The 23,371-nt window shown below is 36.4% G+C and overlaps 1 protein-coding gene across 5 annotated transcripts; it reads left to right on the top strand.

Moving 5' to 3' along the window:
• The first annotated feature begins 2,165 nt into the window (after positions 1–2,165).
• Positions 2,166–7,747, top strand: LOC18014729 (probable xyloglucan glycosyltransferase 12). Of its 5 annotated transcripts, none has more exons than XM_006397286.2 (7): positions 2,166–3,574; positions 3,656–3,964; positions 4,039–4,329; positions 4,418–4,531; positions 4,678–5,215; positions 5,328–5,458; positions 7,659–7,737. In XM_006397286.2, the coding sequence occupies exons 1-6, from the start codon at positions 2,840–2,842 to the stop codon at positions 5,453–5,455; spliced, it is 2,115 nt and encodes a 704-aa protein (XP_006397349.1). In that variant the 5' UTR covers positions 2,166–2,839; the 3' UTR covers positions 5,456–5,458; positions 7,659–7,737. The 5 variants fall into 5 exon arrangements, 4 of the variants coding, with proteins under 4 accessions (XP_006397349.1, XP_006397350.1, XP_024010072.1 ...); XM_006397287.2 differs by lacking the exon at positions 7,659–7,737 and adding an exon at positions 5,666–5,759; XR_002898763.1 differs by having other exon boundaries at positions 4,678–5,458; positions 7,659–7,747.
• The last annotated feature ends 15,624 nt before the right edge of the window (positions 7,748–23,371 follow it).

Here is a 23,371-nt window from a genome sequence, read left to right as displayed (position 1 = left end):
TGTGCACAAAACCATACTCAACAAAAAGGGATCCAGGAGAGTGTTGAATCTCCTTCTCGATTTTATATATTAGCAGCAAAAGGTGAGAAGGAGGAGGTGGAAGAGGTAGTTGAAACACCTGAAGAGAATGAATCGGAAGAAGGGGAGTCAGAGCAAAGACCATGAGTCGAAGGTGGAGAGATTAGAGGAACGAGCTCTCTTCGTATCTCTCTTGTTGTAGCTTTAAAAAAAAAAATATTAGTAATGAGCCTAACTCACACCCAAAAGCTAGCTCAAGAGTGGAGGATTGCCATACACTAATATATTGTCCACAAATCTCCTATATTGTCGATGTGGGACACTAACACACCCTACTCACGCTCAGGATTGGACATCTGAAGCGTGAAGTTTTGTAGGACTGGACATCCACGAATGTGGCCAACAATCGAGCAATTAGAACCTTGGACTATGATACCATATTAGTAATGGGCCTAACTCACACCCAAAAGCTAGCTCAAGAGTGGAAGATTACCACGTATATATATATTGTCAACAAATCTCCTATATTGTCGATGTGTGACACTAACCAAAAAACATCTTGGAAACAGTTACTCAGACTAAAAACTTTAGTAAAAAGTTACCAAGAAGAAAAACTAAATAACGAGCTTTTTCTAGAATGTGTACGGATTTAACATTTGTGAATTTCTAAAAGTATACTAGACCAAAAATCTTTCATATCACACAATTCTTGTTTTACAATTCTCGAGGTCACAAGTTATTTATTCAGTTTGGAAATCACCAAAAATAGTGAATATTCAGTTGAATTTACTAAATAAAATTGTAGTGTAAAAACTCAGTTTATGTATCATTCATAATCTGATGCTTTCTAACTGATTTTCTACCAATTTTATCTTCAAATATGATTGAACAGTGTATATGTTTGTGTCTTGCATCTGATTTTCTGCCAAATTTTGTTTACATATATGAAATGATAATTTTTTTTTAAGGTCTTTGTGTTTTTATAATTATTGTCATAATAACATTGCGCATGAAATAGGATTATAAATCTTATATATAAAAGATGTTGAACACTCTTCATTTTTTTGACACGTCATTATCTATATAATTACCATGTGTCTTGAAAATTTTATATTTTGCATTTATTTAAACGAAATGCTCCAGTCTGATTTTCGATATTTCATTTCATTATTGTTTTTTGGACTAAAATTAAAAAAAGTTACTGGACTATTTTGTGCATGGTCGGTTAAAAAAAGAATTTCCCTAAACTATAGTATTTGGGCTTGTAATATTTTTATATCTTTTATATTCAAAGCATTTTCTCAACAAAAAAATTAAACCACTAAAAAAAATAAAAAAAAATTATTGTTAATTGTCTCTTAACTAACATTTATGTAAATGTTAAATAAAAACTTATGTTATAACTAATTAAAATATTGATGATTATTTATTTAATTTTTATATAACTTTAAGTTATTTAATAATATTGAATATGTATTTTAAATTAATTTTTAAGATTATTTATAATAACATACTAACAAATAGTAAATAATGATTATATTATTTTATAAAAATATAAAAAATATATAAATTTGAAATAGTTGAAAAAAACATATATGTTATGTGCAGGTATTCACCTAATGTTTCTTATATGATTTGAAAGTTGAAGTGTACAACCAAAACCATATTCCACTCAACGATTTCTAGATTCATAGATGACTTTTCTTTTTTTGCTAAAGGGTTTAGATTGCGGTCACAAATCAAAAGAGAAATCTAAGATAATTTATAATTTTAGGATAAAGACCAGATTAAAAGGATAAGTGTGTAGAAAATATAAAGAATTGAAAAGAGTTAATTAGAAAACCAGTTAAAAACAGAAAATAAAAAGCGCCATATTAGGAGGCCAATGTCTAGATAAACGGTGAGACAAGAGATTTGGTCTTTCCTGTCTTTTTTTTTTTGGTAAAATGGTATTTCCTTTGTTTCTCACCCACTCGTTACAATATTAATCACAGTAAAAAAAACAGAAAATCTATATCTCAAAATCCATTTTTTTCTATTTTTGTTTTTTCTTCATCTTCACGGTATCTTTGCAGATATTGTTTAAAAAATTTAAAACTTTTTGAGTTTTTCACTGTCTTTCTTTTGTTTCGCGTGTGATCATTAACTCAAGGTGAATTCTATATCCTAGTTAATATCACACGCGGAATAACCAAAATTCCAATTGTATGTTGTATCCAACATTTGGAGAATCTGAGGATTAAAAGTCAAGTATTCGAAGAGAAGAAGAAAGCCAAAAAAATTTGGTAAAGACAGCTTTTCATATTCTTGTTGTTTATATCCCAAAACAAAGTCTTTTAATCACTGCCTATCATTTGATCATTTTCCCTATTAATCTGTGAATCTAGAAATTCTTATTTTCTTCTTCTTCATTAAAAAAAAAAACAAATATTCAATCAATCGTGGGCGAGAAAAAGAAAAGAGAATATAAAAAAAATTGACTTTTGTGTGTAGTTTTTCTCACATTATTTATTCTTATGGGATTTTTGTATATTCTTGAAAAAAATTGATAAAAAGGACGTGTTGAGCAGTTACCACTTTCTTTTCTCTCTCTTGATTTTCCCTGTGTTTTAAAGTTCTTCAAAGTTTCTCATTTTTTTCTCGGTAACCTGTAATTTCGAGTGTCTCTCGGGAACAGAGTTTTTTTTGCTCTCTTTCATTACTTCTTCTTCCACACAATTATACACGCGTCTCTGCTTTCATCTTCTTGCTGTCAATGAGATCCGAGTTGTAGGTCTTTTCACATTTCTATCTATCTTTCTATCTCTCTGGAAGAAAAAAAATGGCACCGAAGTTTGATTGGTGGGCCAAAGGGAACCATCGTAAAGGTACACCGGTCGTCGTCAAAATGGAAAACCCTAACAACTGGTCAATGGTGGAAATCGAATCACCGGCGGAGCAAGATTTTCTCGTCGAAGGTCGGCGTGAGAAATCTCGGAACAAGAACGCGAGACAGCTCACTTGGGTCCTCCTCCTTAAAGCCCACCGTGCCGCAGGGTGTCTCACTTCCCTCGGCTCCGCATTAATCGCTCTCGGAACCGCTGTACGCCGTCGTATCGCCGTCGGCCGTACAGACACTGAGATCTCATCTCCTTCGCCGGCTATTACCAAATCGAAGTCGAGGTTCTTCTATTTGTGCTTGAAACTGTTTCTATGGCTTTCGCTAATGCTCCTAGCTTTTGAAGCTGCTGCGTATTTCAAAGAATGGCATTTCGAAACACCAAAGCTTCAGCTTCAATTTGGTATCAGAGGATTTTTTGATTCGGTATATACTTTCTGGGTTTTGCTTCGTGTTGAGTATCTGGCTCCTCCGCTTCAATTTCTCGCTAATGCTTGCATCGTCCTCTTCCTTATACAAAGCCTAGACAGACTCATTCTCTGCGTAGGTTGTTTCTGGATCCGGTTTAAGAAAATCAAACCGGAACCCAAAATTGCAATCTCCGATTTAGAATCCGGCGAAGATGGTTTCTTCCTCCCCATGGTTCTTGTTCAGATTCCTATGTGTAACGAGAAAGAGGTAAATCCAAAACAACATCGATACGAGATTAGTCCAAAGCTATTCGGATGCTAATTCCTTATGGGTTTTGATTTTTGACAGGTTTATCAGCAATCAATTGCGGCTGTGTGTAACTTAGACTGGCCAAGATCGAAGATTCTGATTCAAATCCTGGATGATTCTAATGATCCAATCACGCAGAGTTTGATCAAAGAAGAGGTTCATAAATGGCAGAAGGAAGGTGCACGAATTGTGTATCGTCACCGTGTGAATAGAGAAGGCTACAAAGCTGGAAATCTCAAGTCTGCGATGAACTGTAGCTACGTCAAAGACTACGAATTCGTGGCCATTTTTGACGCCGATTTTCAGCCTCTACCAGATTTCCTTAAAAAGACAATTCCTCATTTTAAGGTACCTTAGATTTGTTTCCAAATTTGACAGATTTGGTGAAGTTTATCATTTGATCGTATACGAAATTCTAACAGGACAATGAGGAACTAGGACTGGTACAGGCGAGATGGTCGTTTGTCAATAAGGAAGAGAACTTGTTGACAAGGTTACAGAACATTAACTTGGCATTTCACTTTGAGGTTGAACAGCAAGTGAATAGTGTGTTCTTGAACTTCTTCGGATTCAACGGGACGGCTGGTGTGTGGAGGATCAAGGCTTTGGAAGATTCTGGTGGTTGGCTCGAGAGAACTACCGTCGAGGATATGGACATTGCTGTTCGTGCTCACCTCCATGGTTGGAAGTTCATTTTCTTGAACGACGTCGAGGTATTGTGGCAACATTATTACCAAGTGTTTATTTGTTGTTTGATTCATGGCTAATGACATACTCTCTGTTTGCTGCTGTTTCTCTCAGTGCATTTGCGAATTACCCGAATCTTATGAAGCTTACCGGAAACAGCAACACAGATGGCATTCAGGACCTATGCAACTATTTCGCCTTTGTTTGCCTGCTGTCATTAAATCAAAGGTGCGCCAACAAAAGATCCTCGGCCTCTTTCAGTATAATATGCTATAAGAGTTATGGGTTTGTACCAGGACATGTAGGATGTAGCTTAGTGGTTTGTACTAGTGTCGTTTTGGGTATTCTGATACCATTGTGTGTGTGTTTTGCAGATAAGCATAGGCAAGAAGTTCAATTTGATATTCCTCTTCTTCCTACTGAGGAAGCTCATCTTGCCATTCTACTCATTCACACTCTTCTGTATCATCCTGCCAATGACGATGTTTGTGCCTGAGGCTGAGCTTCCTGCTTGGGTTGTCTGCTACATACCTGCCACAATGTCGTTCCTCAACATCCTTCCCGCCCCGAAATCATTTCCGTTTATTGTCCCGTACCTTCTCTTTGAGAACACAATGTCGGTGACCAAGTTCAACGCGATGGTCTCGGGTCTGTTTCAGCTGGGAAGTGCATATGAATGGGTTGTTACGAAAAAATCAGGGCGATCATCAGAAGGAGATCTGGCTGCGTTGGTTGAGAAAGAAGGAAAGAAAACGAAACATCAGAGAGGTGTGTCTGCACCCGAAACAGACGCTGAGAAGAAAGCTCAAAAGAAGGACAAGAAGAAGAAGCACAATAGGATCTATATGAAGGAGCTGTCGCTGGCGTTTCTATTATTAACCGCAGCCACTCGAAGTCTTTTATCGGCTCAAGGTATCCATTTTTACTTCCTCTTGTTTCAGGGAATATCCTTCTTACTGGTGGGTCTAGATCTAATTGGAGAGCAAGTTGAATGACAGTAAAGAAATTGGCTGGGTCTTAATAGTTCTTGTAGAGAAACATTGTAGAAGACAGGAAAGGGTCTGGACCCAAGAATACAATTACGTCTGTATCACATCACTGAACATAGATCAGCTTTCACAGAGGAAGGACATGGATAAAATGTGTTGGTAATATGTAAGCTTTCTCTCTCTCTTTTTTTTATTTTCTCCTCTCTTTTGGGTTTGGTTGGCCACAGTTCTTTATTCTTTTAATCAAGGGGACAATTCTTTTGTAAGAAAGTTTTGTTCGATTAAGGGAAGGCAAATCAATTTATCTTAAAAGAGACATTGAGGTGCACTTATTCTAACCAAATCACTATTTTTCTTTCATTTATTACCTCAGACCTCCTCGATCTCATAGTGTGTTCCACAACAAGGCCACAGTTATTTTCGTCAGTAGTGCCATAATTTCACGTCTAAAATCAAATTTGTCACGGATGACCACAACAAAGTATCATTACGGTTTTTTTGCTAAATTTGTAAATATCATTAAGGAATAAAAGTTCAACTTAAACCTAATACATTGAAACCTTGCCAAAAAAAAAGAAAAGAAACAAGGAATCAAAAAGGTTGAAGAGGAATAGATCTCGTCATTGGATCTCAGCCTGGGCTTTCGGGTATTCGGATCGGTTCCGGATCGGATCCGATCGGTTCCGGGTATTTCGGTTCTTGACAATCAGGATCCAAAATGGTACCGAAATTGATTCGGTTCGGTTCCGGTTCGGTTCCTTTCGGTTTCGGATCGGTTCGGATCTGATGACCTAAGAACCGGAAAATACCCAAAATAATTCGGTTCTTATTCGATTCCGGATCCCAATACCCGAAATCCATAAATTATATCCGAAATAACTTCAAAAGTACCTAAAGTTATGAAAAGTACCCGAAAATTTAAAAGATCCGAAATTTTAAATTAAGTGTTCAACAAGCATCATCCATCAAGTACCAAAAAGCATCGACGTGCAAAAACATCAAATACCAAAAAAAAGAAACAAGCATCAAGTACCAAAACAAACAAGGTGCAGAAACATCAGTTTAAAAAGAGATGCCAAAATAAAACAAGTTTAAAGAGATAAGCTAGTAGTCGCCAATGTTGTAACTTGTAAAACATGAAAATGCAACACCATCTTGTCTTGAGAAACTATAACAAAAAAAAACGAGTACAACATTAGTCAAGATATCTCATTACCAAATACAACTTTAACACAGATGAAATTGCAAAAAATGATGTCTCTTACCTCAATTACGACCCTTAGCTCTTCATTGAGCCCTTACTCATGCAGATTCATTTCTCCAAATTCTGTAAAGTGTAAAAAATATGATCATAAGTGTATAACTTTGAAAATTAAACTGGAATTTGACAAGGACAAGAGTAACTAACCTCTCTGAAGATCATCTTGGTCTTCAATCTCATCAAGTAGTTGCCCAATGGTTATAGTTTCTCTACTATCCATCCTTATCTCAGACTTCAACCCAAGCAATATGCGACCGTCCACACCTAGCTGTTGTTGACCTTCTTTTTTTGTTGCAACCCAAGCAATATGCTGCTTACAGAATCGCAGATGCTTCTTCAGATTTGAAGTCCCAGATGATGATGCACAACCCATGGACTTGTGACAGTAATGACAATTGCACTTGTCATAGTTAGTCTTTGATCTTGTGAAGTGGTTCCATACCAACGACCTTGTTCTTTTCCCACTAGCAGAAGTGGGAGTCTCAACTTCATCTTCTGTTTCCTCTAGCTGCACATCCATATCAACATCTTCGTCTTCTTCCATGTTTGGAGGATTTTGATTATAAGCCATCTGTAAAAAGAAGACATCAATTACATTTCACATATATAAACAAAGTAACAAACCCAAAAGAATTCGTATCACATGACACATAATCACATATATAAGCACTAGTGCACAATCACGCACAACACATGAGTTTTTCTATCCCAAACAACTCATGCCAATATCGTGTGACTAATGAAGTAATAAAGAACACATATAAACAATTCTTATCACATATGTCGATAACCCAAATTTCACATCTAAGCAACTAAAAACCAAAATCCTCAAATCGATTTTTTTTTTTTTTTGAAACCCTAAATCCCTAAATCGATTTCGTAAATTAAACCTGAAATCAAGAAAAATTCGAAATATAAACAAAGAAAACATAGAAGATATGAACTCAATTTCTCATCTAAGCAACTAAAAACTAAAATCCCCAAATCGTTTTTGAATTTTTTAAGAACCCTAAATCCCCAATCGATTTTTTGTACTTAGAGTCAGATATAGATGGGATCTGTAATGGAAATGAACTAACCTCTGATTGATTTCGTGATGTTGCAGACACTGGAGCCGGCGACAAGCGACGGCTGGAGAGGTTTTTTTATTCCAGTTTTTAAAGTGTAAAACTCTCTAAACCTGCTTTAACGAGAGATAGACTTAGAGAAATTAGGTCTGGGAGAAAAAATGACAATTTTAGAGTCTATAGATTGTGTATGTCTATTTTTGTGAAAACTTTATTGTATACATTTATTATATATATGTCGCAGAACATTTTTTATTTGGGTCAACTCTGATTAAAATTCAAAATGTACTTGGTTTAGTCAATAACTTGGTTCTATTCGGTTTGTTCAACAAAATTAAAACCTCTTCAAATAATTTCGGTTATTTGGTTCGGATATTTCGGTTTTCGGGTATTACCCAGAACCGAACCGGTATCCGTGGATCTCTAAAACAAGATCTAATAGGTATTTTAGGGAGAACCGAAACCGAACCGAACCGGTGATTTTGGGTCGGTTCCGGTTCGGGTATTTCGGTTCTGGTTATTTTCCCCAGGCCGGATTGGATCCATCAAACCTTTTAAGTCGTGTCTTCTTGCCAATTGCCATGATGGTGTTTCATATCTATGAGACTATGACGTATTTGTACCATAATTCACCGCACGGCAAGAATTTAGACCATATCTTTGGATGGGTAGAAGTCAGCCTGGGCTTTCGGGTATTCTGATCGGTTCTGGATCGGATCCGATCGGTTCCGGGTATTTCGGTTTTTGACTATCAGGATCCAAAATGGTACCGAAATTGATTTGGTTCGGTTCTGGTTCGGTTCCTTTCGGATCCGGATCGGTTCGGATCTGATGACTTAAGAACCGGAAAATACCCAAAATAATTCGGTTCTTATTCGGTTCCGGATCCCAATACCCGAAATCCATAAATTATATCCGAAATAACTTCAAAAGTACCTAAAGTTATGAAAAGTACCCGAAAATTTAAAAGATCCGAAATTTTAAATTAAGTGTTCAACAAGCATCATCCATCAAGTACCAAAAAGCATCGACGTGCAAAAACATCAAATACCAAAAAAAAAAAAACAAGCATCAAGTACCAAAACAAACAAGGTGCAGAAACATCAGTTTAAAGAGAGATGCCAAAATAAAACAAGTTTAAAGAGATAAGCTAGTAGTCGCCAATGTTGTAACTTGTGAAACATGAAAATGCAACACCATCTTGGCTTGAGAAACTATAACAAAAAAACGAGTACAACATTAGTCAAGATATCTCATTACCAAATACAACTTTAACACACATGAAATTGCAAAAAATGATGTCTCTTACCTCAATTACGACCCTTAGCTCTTCATTGAGCCCTTACTCATGCAGATTCATTTCTCCAAATTCTGTAAAGTGTAAAAAATATGATCATAATAGTGTATAACTTTGAAAATTAAACTGGAATTTGACAAGGACAAGAGTAACTAACCTCTCTGAAGATCATCTTGGTCATCAATATCATCAAGTAGTTGCCCAATGGTTATAGTTTCTCTACTATCCATCCTTATCTCAGACTTCAACCCAAGCAATATGCGACCGTCCACATCTAGCTGTTGTTGACCTTCTTTTTTTGTTGCAACCCAAGCAATATGCTGCTTACAGAATCGCAGATGCTTCTTCAGATTTGAAGTCCCAGATGATGATGCACAACCCATGGACTTGTGACAGTAATGACAATTTCACTTGTCATAGTTAGTCTTTGATCTTGTGAAGTGGTTCCATACCAACGACCTTGTTCTTTTCCCACTAGCAGAAGTGGGAGTCTCAACTTCATCTTCTGTTTCCTCTAGCTGCGCATCCATATCAACATCTTCGTCTTCTTCCATGTTTGGAGGATTTTGATTAGAAGCCATCTGTAAAAAGACGACATCAATTACATTTCACATATATAAACAAAGTAACAAACCCAAAAGAATTCGTATCACATGACACATAATCACATATATAAGCACTAGTGCACAATCACGCACAACACATGAGTTTTTCTATCCCAAACAACTCATGCCAATATCGTGTGACTAATGAAGTAATAAAGAATACATATAAACAATTCTTATCACATATGTCGATAACCCAAATTTCACATCTAAGCAACTAAAAACCAAAATCCTCAAATCGATTTTTTTTTTTTTAAACCCTAAATCCCCAAATCGATTTCGTAAATTAAACCTGAAATCAAGAGAAATTCGATATATAAACAAAGAAAAAATAGAAGATATGAACTCAATTTCTCATCTAAGCAACTAAAAACTAAAATCCCCAAATCGTTTTTGAATTTTTTAAGAACCCTAAATCCCCAATCGATTTTTTGTACTTAGAGTCAGAGATAGATGGGATCTGTAATGGAAATGAACACTGGAGCCGGCGACAAGCGACGGCTGGAGAGGTTTTTTTATTCCAGTTTTTAAAGTGTAAAACTCTCTAAACCTGCTTTAACGAGAGATAGACTTAGAGAAATTAGGGCTGGGAGAAAAAATGACATTTTAGAGTCTATAGATTGTGTATGTCTATTTTTGTGAAAACTTTATTGTATACATTTATTATATATATATCGCAGAACATTTTTTATTTGGGTCAACTCTGATTAAAATTCAAAATGTACTTGGTTTAGTCAATATAACTTGGTTCTATTCGGTTTGTTCAACAAAATTAAAACCTCTTCAAATAATTTCGGTTATTCGGTTCGGATATTTCGGTTTTCGGGTATTACCCAGAACCGAACCGGTATCCATGGATCTCTAAAACAAGATCCAATAGGTATTTTATGGAGAACCGAAACCGAACCGAACCGGTGATTTTGGGTCGGTTCCGGTTCGGGTATTTTGGTTCTGGTTATTTTGCCCAGGCCGGATTGGATCCATCAAACCTTTTAAGTCGTGTCTTCTTGCCAATTGCCATGATGGTGTTTCATATCTAGACTATGACGTATTTGTACCATAATTCACCGCACGGCAAGAATTTAGACCATATCTTTGGATGGGTAGAAGTCAGCATGGGCTTTCGGGTATTCGGATCGGTTCCGGATCGGATCCGATCGGTTCCGGGTATTTCGGTTTTTGACAATCAGGATCCAAAATGGTACCGAAATTGATTTGGTTCGGTTCCGGTTTGGTTCCTTTCGGATCCGGATCGGTTCGGATCTGATGACTTAAGAACCGGAAAATACCCAAAATAATTCGGTTCTTATTCGGTTCCGGATCCCAATACCCAGAAATCCATAAATTATATCCGAAATAACTTCAAAAGTACCTAAAGTTATGAAAAGTACCCGAAAATTTAAAAGATCCGAAATTTTAAATTAAGTGTTCAACAAGCATCATCCATCAAGTACCAAAAAGCATCGACGTGCAAAAACATCAAATACCAAAAAAAAAAACAAGCATCAAGTACCAAAACAAACAAGGTGCAGAAACATCAGTTTAAAGAGAGATGCCAAATTAAAACAAGTTTAAAGAGATAAGCTAGTAGTCGCCAATGTTGTAACTTGTGAAACATGAAAATGCAACACCATCTTGTCTTGAGAAACTATAACAAAAAAATGAGTACAACATTAGTCAAGATATCTCATTACCAAATACAACTTTAACACACATGAAATTGCAAAAAATGATGTCTCTTACCTCAATTACGACCCTTAGCTCTTCATTGAGCCCTTACTCATGCAGATTCATTTCTCCAAATTCTGTAAAGTGTAAAAAATATGATCATAATAGTGTATAACTTTGAAAATTAAACTGGAATTTGACAAGGACAAGAGTAACTAACCTCTCTGAAGATCATCTTGGTCTTCAATCTCATCAAGTAGTTGTCCAATGGTTATAGTTTCTCTACTATCCATCCTTATCTCAGACTTCAACCCAAGCAATATGCAACCATCCACATCTAGCTGTTGTTGACCTTCTTTTTTTGTTGCAACCCAAGCAATATGCTGCTTACAGAATCGCAGATGCTTCTTCAGATTTGAAGTCCCAGATGATGATGCACAACCCATGGACTTGTGACAGTAATGACAATTGCACTTGTCATTAGTTAGTCTTTGATCTTGTGAACTGGTTCCAAACCAACGACCTTGTTTTAAGTGGGAGTCTCATCTTCATCTTCTGTTTCCTCTAGCTGCGCATCCATATCAACATCTTCGTCTTCTTCCATGTTTGGAGGATTTTGATTAGAAGCCATCTGTAAAAAGAAGACAACAATTACATTTCACATATATAAACAAAGTAACAAACCCAAAAGAATTCGTATCACATGACACATAATCATATATATAAGCACTAGTGCACAATCACGCACAACACATGAGATTTTCTATCCCAAACAACTCATGCCAATATCGTGTGACTAATGAAGTAATAAAAAACACATATAAACAATTCTTATCACATATGTCGATAACCCAAATTTCACATCTAAGCAACTAAAAACCAAAATCCCCAAATCGATTTTTTTTTTTTTTGAAACCCTAAATCCCCAAATCGATTTCGTAAATTAAACCTGAAATCAAGAGAAATTCGAAATATAAACAAAGAAAACATAGAAGATATGAACTCAATTTCACATCTAAGCAACTAACAACTAAAATCCCCAAATCGTTTTTGAATTTTTTAAGAATCCTAAATCCCCAATCGATTTTTTGTACTTAGAGTCAGAGATAGATGGGATCTGTAATGGAAATGAACTAACCTCTGATTGATTTCGTGATGTTGCAGACACTGGAGCAGGCGACAAGCGACGGCTGGAGAGGTTTTTTTATTCCATTTTTTAAAGTGTAAAACTCTCTAACCTGCTTTAACGAGAGATAGACTTAGAGAAATTAGGGCTGGGAGAAAAAATGACAATTTTAGAGTCTATAGATTGTGTATGTCTATTTTTGTGAAAACTTTATTGTATACATTTATTATATATATGTCGCAGAACATTTTTTATTTGGGTCAACTCTGATTTAAATTCAAAATGTACTTGGTTTAGTCAATAACTTGGTTCTATTCGGTTTGTTCAACAAAATTAAAACCTCTTCAAATAATTTCGGTTATTCGGTTCGGATATTTCGGTTTTCGGGTATTACCCAGAACCGAACCGGTATCCGTGGATCTCTAAAACAAGATCCAATATGTATTTTATGGAGAACCGAAACTGAACCGAACCGGTGATTTTGGGTCGGTTCCCGTTCGGGTATTTCGGTTCTGGTTATTTTGCCCAGGCCGGATTGGATCCATCAAACCTTTTAAGTCTGTGTCTTCTTGCCAATTGCCATGATGGTGTTTCATATCTATGAGACTATGACGTATTTGTACCATAATTCACCGCACGGCAAGAATTTAGACCATATCTTTGGATGGGTAGAAGTCAGCCTGGGCTTTCGGGTATTCGGATCGGTTCCGGATCGGATCCGATCGGTTCCGGGTATTTCGGTTTTTGACAATCAGGATCCAAAATGGTACCGAAATTGATTTGGTTTGGTTCCGGTTCGGTTCCTTTCGGATCCGGATCGGTTCAGATCTGATGACTTAAGAACCGGAAAATACCCAAAATAATTCGGTTCTTATTCGGTTCCGGATCCCAATACCCGAAATCCATAAATTATATCCGAAATAACTTCAAAAGTACCTAAAGTTATGAAAAGTACCCGAAAATTTAAAAGATCCGAAATTTTAAATTAAGTGTTCAACAAGCATCATCCATCAAGTACCAAAAAGCATCGACGTGCAAAAACATCAAATACCAAAAAAAAAAAAAACAAGCATCAAGTACCAAAACAAACAAGGTGCAGAAACATCAGTTTAAAGAGAGATGCCAAATTAAAACAAGTTTAAAGAGATAAGCTAGTAGTCGCCAATGTTGTAACTTGTGAAACATGAAAATGCAACACCATCTTGTCTTGAGAAACTATAACAAAAAAACGAGTACAACATTAGTCAAGATATCTCATTACCAAATACAACTTTAACACACATGAAATTGCAAAAAATGATGTCTCTTACCTCAATTACGACCCTTAGCTCTTCATTGAGCCCTTACTCATGCAGATTCATTTCTCCAAATTCTGTAAAGTGTAAAAAATATGATCATAATAGTGTATAACTTTGAAAATTAAACTGGAATTTGACAAGGACAAGAGTAACTAACCTCTCTGAAGATCATCTTGGTCTTCAATCTCATCAAGTAGTTGCCCAATGGTTATAGTTTCTCTACTATCCATCCTTATCTCAGACTTCAACCCAAGCAATATGCGACCGTCCACATCTAGCTGTGGTTGACCTTCTTTTTTTGTTGCAACCCAAGCAATATGCTGCTTACAGAATCGCAGATGCTTCTTCAGATTTGAAGTCCCAGATGATGATGCACAACCCATGGACTTGTGACAGTAATGACAATTGCACTTGTCATTAGTTAGTCTTTGATCTTGTGAAGTGGTTCCATACCAACGACCTTGTTTTAAGTGGGAGTCTCAACTTCATCTTCTGTTTCCTCTAGCTGCGCATCCATATCAACATCATCGTCTTCTTCCATGTTTGGAGGATTTTGATTAGAAGCCATCTGTAAAAAGAAGACATCAATTACATTTCACATATATAAACAAAGTAACAAACCCAAAAGAATTCGTATCACATGACACATAATCATATATATAAGCACTAGTGCACAATCACGCACAACACATGAGATTTTCTATCCCAAACAACTCATGCCAATATCGTTGACTAATGAAGTAATAAACAACACATATAAACAATTCTTATCACATATGTCGATAACCCAAATTTCACATCTAAGCAACTAAAAACCAAAATCTCCAAATTGATTTTTTTTTTTTTTTTGAAACCCTAAATCCCCAAATCGATTTCGTAAATTAAACCTGAAATCAAGAGAAATTCGAAATATAAACAAAGAAAACATAGAAGATATGAACTCAATTTCACATCTAAGCAACTAACAACTAAAATCCCCAAATCGTTTTTGAATTTTTTAAGAATCCTAAATCCCCAATCGATTTTTTGTACTTAGAGTCAGAGATACATGGGATCTGTAATGGAAATGAACTAACCTCTGATTGATTTCGTGATGTTGCAGACACTGGAGCCGGCGACAAGCGACGGCTGGAGAGGTTTTTTTATTCCATTTTTTAAAGTGTAAAACTCTCTAAACCTGCTTTAACGAGAGATAGACTTAGAGAAATTAGGGCTGGGAGAAAAAATGACAATTTTAGAGTCTATAGATTGTGTATGTCTATTTTTGTGAAAACTTTATTGTATACATTTATTATATATATGTCGCAGAACATTTTTTATTTGGGTCAACTCTGATTAAAATTCAAAATGTACTTGGTTTAGTCAATAACTTGGTTCTATTCGGTTTGTTCAACAAAATTAAAACCTCTTCAAATAATTTCGGTTATTCGGTTCGGATATTTCGGTTTTCGGGTATTACCCAGAACCGAACCGGTATCCGTGGATCTCTAAAACAAGATCCAATATGTATTTTATGGAGAACCGAAACTGAACCGAACCGGTGATTTTGGGTCGGTTCCCGTTCGGGTATTTCGGTTCTGGTTATTTTGCCCAGGCCGGATTGGATCCATCAAACCTTTTAAGTCTGTGTCTTCTTGCCAATTGCCATGATGGTGTTTCATATCTATGAGACTATGACGTATTTGTACCATAATTCACCGCACGACAAGAATTTAGACCATATCTTTGGATGGGTAGAAGTCAGCCTGGGCTTTCGGGTATTCGGATCGGTTCCGGATCGGATCCGATCGGTTCCGGGTATTTCGGTTTTTGACAATCAGGATCCAAAATGGTACCGAAATTGATTTGGTTCGGTTCCGGTTCGGTTCCTTTCGGATCCGGATCGGTTCGGATCTGATGACTTAAGAACCGGAAAATACCCAAAATAATTCGGTTCTTATTCGGTTCCGGATCCCAATACCCGAAATCCATAAATTATATCCAAAATAACTTCAAAAGTACCTAAAGTTATGAAAAGTACCCGAAAATTTAAAAGATCCGAAATTTTAAATTAAGTGTTCAACAAGCATCATCCATCAAGTACCAAAAAGCATCGACGTGCAAAAACATCAAATACCAAAAAAAAAAAAAACAAGCATCAAGTACCAAAACAAACAAGGTGCAGAAACATCAGTTTAAAGAGAGATGCCAAATTAAAACAAGTTTAAAGAGATAAGCTAGTAGTCGCCAATGTTGTAACTTGTGAAACATGAAAATGCAACACCATCTTGTCTTGAGAAACTATAACAAAAAAACGAGTACAACATTAGTCAAGATATCTCATTACCAAATACAACTTTAACACACATGAAATTGCAAAAAATGATGTCTCTTACCTCAATTACGACCCTTAGCTCTTCATTGAGCCCTTACTCATGCAGATTCATTTCTCCAAATTCTGTAAAGTGTAAAAAATATGATCATAATAGTGTATAACTTTGAAAATTAAACTGGAATTTGACAAGGACAAGAGTAACTAACCTCTCTGAAGATCATCTTGGTCTTCAATCTCATCAAGTAGTTGCCCAATGGTTATAGTTTCTCTACTATCCATCCTTATCTCAGACTTCAACCCAAGCAATATGCGACCGTCCACATCTAGCTGTGGTTGACCTTCTTTTTTTGTTGCAACCCAAGCAATATGCTGCTTACAGAATCACAGATGCTTCTTCAGATTTGAAGTCCCAGATGATGATGCACAACCCATGGACTTGTGACAGTAATGACAATTGCACTTGTCATTAGTTAGTCTTTGATCTTGTGAAGTGGTTCCATACCAACGACCTTGTTTTAAGTGGGAGTCTCAACTTCATCTTCTGTTTCCTCTAGCTGCGCATCCATATCAACATCTTCGTCTTCTTCCATGTTTGGAGGATTTTGATTAGAAGCCATCTGTAAAAAGAAGACATCAATTACATTTCACATATATAAACAAAGTAACAAACCCAAAAGAATTCGTATCACATGACATATAATCATATATATAAGCACTAGTGCACAATCACGCACAACACATGAGATTTTCTATCCTAAACAACTCATGCCAATATCGTGTGACTAATGAAGTAATAAACAACACATATAAACAATTCTTATCACATATGTCGATAACCCAAATTTCACATCTAAGCAACTAAAAACCAAAATCCCCAAATCGATTTTTTTTTTTTTAAAACCCTAAATCCCCAAATCGATTTCGTAAATTAAACCTGAAATCAAGAGAAATTCGAAATATAAACAAAGAAAACATAGAAGATATGAACTCAATTTCACATCTAAGCAACTAACAACTAAAATCCCCAAATCGTTTTTGAAAATTTAAGAATCCTAAATCCCCAATCGATTTTTTGTACTTAGAGTCAGAGATAGATGGGATCTGTAATGGAAATGAACTAACCTCTGATTGATTTCGTGATGTTGCAGACACTGGAGCCGGCGACAAGCGACGGCTGGAGAGGTTTTTTTATTCCATTTTTTAAAGTGTAAAACTCTCTAACCTGCTTTAACGAGAGATAGACTTAGAGAAATTAGGGCTGGGAGAAAAAATGACAATTTTAGAGTCTATAGATTGTGTATGTCTATTTTTGTGAAAACTTTATTGTATACATTTATTATATATATGTCGCAGAACATTTTTTATTTGGGTCAACTCTGATTAAAATTCAAAATGTACTTGGTTTAGTCAATAACTTGGTTCTATTCGGTTTGTTCAACAAAATTAAAACCTCTTCAAATAATTTCGGTTATTCGGTTCGGATATTTCGGTTTTCGGGTATTACCTAGAACCGAACCGGTATCCGTGGATCTCTAAAACAAGATCCAATATGTATTTTATGGAGAACCGAAACTGAACCGAACCGGTGATTTTGGGTCGGTTCCGGTTCGGGTATTTCGGTTCTGGTTATTTTGCCCAGGCCGGATTGGATCCATCAAACCTTTTAAGTCTGTGTCTTCTTGCCAATTGCCATGATGGTGTTTCATATCTATGAGACTATGACGTATTTGTACCATAATTCACCGCACGGCAAGAATTTAGACCATATCTTTGGATGGGTAGAAGTCAGCCTGGGCTTTCGGGTATTCGGATCGGTTCCGGATCGGATCCGATCGGTTCCGGGTATTTCGGTTTTTGACAATCAGGATCCAAAATGGTACCGAAATTGATTTGGTTCGGTTCCGGTTCGGTTCCTTTCGGATCCGGATCGGTTCGGATCTGATGACTTAAGAACCGGAAAATACCCAAAATAATTCGGTTCTTATTCGGTTCCGGATCCCAATACCCGAAATCCATAAATTATATCCGAAATAACTTCAAAAGTACCTAAAGTTATGAAAAGTACCCGAAAATTTAAAAGATCCGAAATTTTAAATTAAGTGTTCAACAAGCATCATCCATCAAGTACCAAAGAGCATCGACATGCAAAAACATCAAATACCAAAAAAAAAAAACAAGCATCAAGTACCAAAACAAACAAGGTGCAGAAACATCAGTTTAAAGAGAGATGCCAAATTAAAACAAGTTTAAAGAGATAAGCTAGTAGTCGCCAATGTTGTAACTTGTGAAACATGAAAATGCAACACCATCTTGTCTTGAGAAACTATAACAAAAAAACGAGTACAACATTAGTCAAGATATCTCATTACCAAATACAACTTTAACACACATGAAATTGCAAAAAATGATGTCTCTTACCTCAATTACAACCCTTAGCTCTTCATTGAGCCCTTACTCATGCAGATTCATTTCTCCAAATTCTGTAAGGTGTAAAAAATATGATCATAATAGTGTATAACTTTGAAAATTAAACTGGAATTTGACAAGGACAAGAGTAACTAACCTCTCTGAAGATCATCTTGGTCTTCAATCTCATCAAGTAGTTGCCCAATGGTTATAGTTTCTCTACTATCCATCCTTATCTCAGACTTCAACCCAAGCAATATGCGACCGTCCACATCTAGCTGTTGTTGACCTTCTTTTTTTGTTGCAACCCAAGCAATATGCTGCTTACAGAATCGCAGATGCTTCTTCAGATTTGAAGTCCCAGATGATGATGCACAACCCATGGACTTGTGACAGTAATGACAATTGCACTTGTCATTAGTTAGTCTTTGATCTTGTGAAGTGGTTCCATACCAACGACCTTGTTTTAAGTGGGAGTCTCAACTTCATCTTCTGTTTCCTCTAGCTGCGCATCCATATCAACATCTTCGTCTTCTTCCATGTTTGGAGGATTTTGATTAGAAGCCATCTGTAAAAAGAAGACATCAATTACATTTCACATATATAAACAAAGTAACAAACCCAAAAGAATTCGTATCACATGACATATAATCATATATATAAGCACTAGTGCACAATCACGCACAACACATGAGATTTTCTATCCTAAACAACTCATGCCAATATCGTGTGACTAATGAAGTAATAAACAACACATATAAACAATTCTTATCACATATGTCGATAACCCAAATTTCACATCTAAGCAACTAAAAACCAAAATCCCCAAATCGATTTTTTTTTTTTGAAACCCTAAATCCCCAAATCGATTTCATAAATTAAACCTGAAATCAAGAGAAATTCGAAATATAAACAAAGAAAACATAGAAGATATGAACTCAATTTCACATCTAAGCAACTAACAACTAAAATCCCCAAATCGTTTTTAAAAATTTAAGAATCCTAAATCCCCAATCGATTTTTTGTACTTAGAGTCAGAGATAGATGGGATCTGTAATGGAAATGAACTAACCTCTGATTGATTTCGTGATGTTGCAGACACTGGAGCCGGCGACAAGCGACGGCTGGAGAGGTTTTTTTATTCCATTTTTTAAAGTGTATAACTCTCTAAACCTGCTTTAACGAGAGATAGACTTAGAGAAATTAGGGCTGGGAGAAAAAATGACAATTTTAGAGTCTATAGATTGTGTATGTCTATTTTTGTGAAAACTTTATTGTATACATTTATTATATATATATATGTCGCAGAACATTTTTTATTTGGGTCAACTCTGATTAAAATTCAAAATGTACTTGGTTTAGTCAATAACTTGGTTCTATTCGGTTTGTTCAACAAAATTAAAACCTCTTCAAATAATTTCGGTTATTCGGTTCGGATATTTCGGTTTTCGGGTATTACCTAGAACCGAACCGGTATCCGTGGATCTCTAAAACAAGATCCAATAGGTATTTTATGGAGAACCGAAACCGAACCGAACCGGTGATTTTGGGTCGGTTCCGGTTAGGGTATTTCGGTTCTGGTTATTTTGCCCAGGCCGGGGTAGAAGCAAAACATTGTAAGTAAGTACCTTTTTAAACAGCGGTTTAATACTTCAATATGGTCAGTATGGCCGGATCTGGGGACAGCCTGATCAAACATTGGTCTATAACCCCCCAAAAATTTTCTTAGTTTATATAGGAAATTTTTGGCCCCCAAATTGCAAAAAAAAAAATTTGTCCTTAAATTGTTTATAGCCCCCAAATTCTCAGATTGGAATTGAAAAGCAGACAAGATAAATATAATTAATATAAAAAAGACAAGATTTCCTTTAGATGACACAAATTTAAATCAGTACAATAAAAAAGAAGAATCTACCACTTTAATTCTTTTTGTTGCTTTATCAACTAGTAGAATAAATATCTGCATATATTCAAATTTTGAAAAACATTTTAAAAACGATTTTTGAAAATTTTTTATGAAAAACATTTTAAAAACTTTTTGAAAAATTTTATGTGTCCAAAACAAACTCAAAACAAATCAAATTTCATTAGTAACGGATGAAGATCCTCCCCCAGACTTATTTCACACTGTCCTCAGTGTGATAAATCTTGGAAAGAATGGTAAAGAAAATAGAAAAGTTGAAATGTTTAAGTGAGCTTATCGTGTTGGAGAGTGCTGCTCGTCTTTTGTGTTTGTTTTTCCTTATTAAAAGCCTGAAATTAAATGAAACAGAAACAAAGCAACGGAAATAGAAAATAAAGGTCAAAGGGAAATAAATAAAATATCAAGAGGGTTGCCTCCCACTAAGCGCTTGTTTCAAGTCATTAGCTTGACATTGTTGCTCGATTAGACTTAACCGGGGTCGTGACACTCCTTGATCTCATCATTGGCCGATGATGGATCAATCAAAAACATCACTTCTCTTTCGTCTTCTCTTTCTTCAGCCAGATATGGCTTTACACGCTGTCCATTCACTGTAAATGAGTTTCCGGTTCTGTCCCACAGGACAATGGCTCCGTATGGCTTGACTTCCTTTATCGTGAAGGGTCCAGACCATCTTGAACGTAATTTTCCTGGAAAAAGCTTAAGCCGAGAATTGAAAAGAAGTACCTTATCGTTAGGAGCAAAAGTTCTATGAATAATCTTCTTATCATGATATGCTTTAGTCTTCTCCTTGTAGATCTTCGAGTTTTCATAAGCATTGTGTCGGATTTCTTCTAACTCATGAAGTTGAAGTAGTCTTCTTTCTCCAGCTGTTTTCAGATTCATGTTCATCTCCTTGATAGCCCATTGCGCCTTATACTCGAGTTCTACTGGAAGGTGGCATGCTTTTCCATAAACTAGATTGAATGGTGTTGTTCCTAATGGTGTCTTGAATGCTGTTTGATATGGCCATAATGCATCGTCAAGCTTGGTAGACCAATCCTTGCGATGAACTGCAGTTGTTTTCTGCAAATTCGACTTGATTTCTCTATTTGAGATTTCAACTTGACCGCTGGTTTGGGGATGGTATGGAGAAGCAACTTTATGTGTAACTCCATTCTTTCTAAGAAGATTCTCGAAAACTCTGTTGATGAAATGCGATCCTCCGTCGCTTATCACAATTCTAGGAACTCCAAAACGCGGGAATATAACAGATTTAAACAGCTTCATGACAACTTTCGCATCATTGGTGGGACTTGCGACTGCTTCTACCCACTTAGAGACGTAGTCTACTGCTACTAAGATATATTGGTTTCCAAAAGAAGTAGGAAAGGGTCCCATAAAATCTATTCCCCAGACATCGAAAATTTCGACTTCGAGAATAAAATTTTGAGGCATCTCATTCCTTTTACTTATGTTGCCCATCCTTTGGCATTTATCACATTGCGATATATAAGCTTGAGTGTCTTTGAACAAAGTAGGCCACCAAAAAACAGCTGGTTAGATCTTTGAAGCGGTTTTGAAGGTTGCAAAGTGTCCTGCGTAAGACGAGCTATGGCATCCGAATAAAATTCCTTCCATCTCTTCTTCAGCCACGCATCTTCGGAATAACCCATCAGCACATCTCTTATAGAGATAGGGTTCATCCCAAAAATAATGTCTTATGTCTTTCAGAAACTTTTTCTTCCTATAACCAAAGAATTGTGGTGGTTCTACATTAGCTTCTAGGTAATTTGCTATGTGCCTAAACCAAGGGGTGTTGAAAGCATCTGCTCTTCGTATGGGTTGACGTGGTGGTGTGGTATTGGCATTGGGGGTAGTATCTATTGCATAGATGTTTTCTTCAGGCAAACTGTCATTTAAAGGCAATCTTTCTTCAACTCGAATTCGTGAAAGATGGTCTGCAACTCCATTATCTGCTCCTTTTCGATCTCGAATTTCGATATCGAATTCTTGCAGTAGGAGGATCCATCTTATCAACCGAGGTTTAGCGTCTTTCTTAGACATTAAATACTTGATTGCAGCATGATCAGTATGAACTATGACCTTAGATCCTACGAGATAAGAACGGAATTTCTCAAATGCAAATACGACAGCTAGAAGTTCTTTCTCTGTTGTAGCATAATTGCATTGAGCCTCGTCTAGAGTTCTGCTTGCGTAGTAGATTACGTGCAGTTTCTTATCTTTTCATTGGCTAAGCACTGCTCCGACTGCATAGTCACTTGCATCGCACATGATTTCGAATGGGAGTTCCCAATCAGGTGCTTGCACGACAGGAGCGGAGACAAGGGCTTTTTTTATCTTATGAAACGCGGCTAAGCATTCATCATTGAACTCGAAGTTCATTTCCTTGCAAAGCAAACGCGTAAGAGGTCTAGCTATTTGAGAAAAGTCTTTTATGAATAGCCTATAGAATCCTGCGTGTCCTAAGAAACTATGAATTCCTTTTACGTTTGTGGGAGGTTGTAGGCTGGTCATGACTTCGATTTTAGCTTTGTCAACTTCAATACCTTTTCCGGAAATTCTGTGCCCAAGCACGATTCCGTCTCGTACGATGAAGTGACATTTTTTCCCAATTTAATACTAAATGCTTATCTTCACATCTTTGCAGAACTTTACCTAGGTTGGCTAAGCATTTTTCAAAAGAAGATCCATAGACGGAGAAATCGTCCATGAATACTTCCATGAAATCCTCAATAAAATCTGTAAAGATCGACATCATGCACCGCTGGAAGGTAGCAGGTGCATTACACAATCCAAAAGGCATACGTCTGTAAGCGAACGTGCCATATGGGGTAGCTAATCTTTGATCTTCTGGGCGAATAGGAATTTGGAAAAACCCTTTAAACCCTTTAAACCCAACTGGGTAACTACTCAAACATACTGTAACAAAGCATCATAAACGAAATTGAAAGTGCAGGAAACTAAAGAAAAGAAGGAAGAAGAACGAAGAACAGAGTTGCAGGTGGAGGCGCGATGATGCTGTCCAGCGGCGGCTCCTTCTTCGGGATCGACGGCGGTGGCCTCCTCTCTAGGGTTCCACGAAATCTCTCTCTCTCTTTCTATCTTATGTC

Source organism: Eutrema salsugineum, unplaced genomic scaffold (assembly GCF_000478725.1).
Source record: "Eutrema salsugineum unplaced genomic scaffold, Eutsalg1_0 scaffold_3, whole genome shotgun sequence".
Classification (NCBI taxonomy): Eukaryota; Viridiplantae; Streptophyta; class Magnoliopsida; order Brassicales; family Brassicaceae; genus Eutrema; species Eutrema salsugineum.
This window is presented reverse-complemented; position numbering and strand designations above follow the sequence as displayed.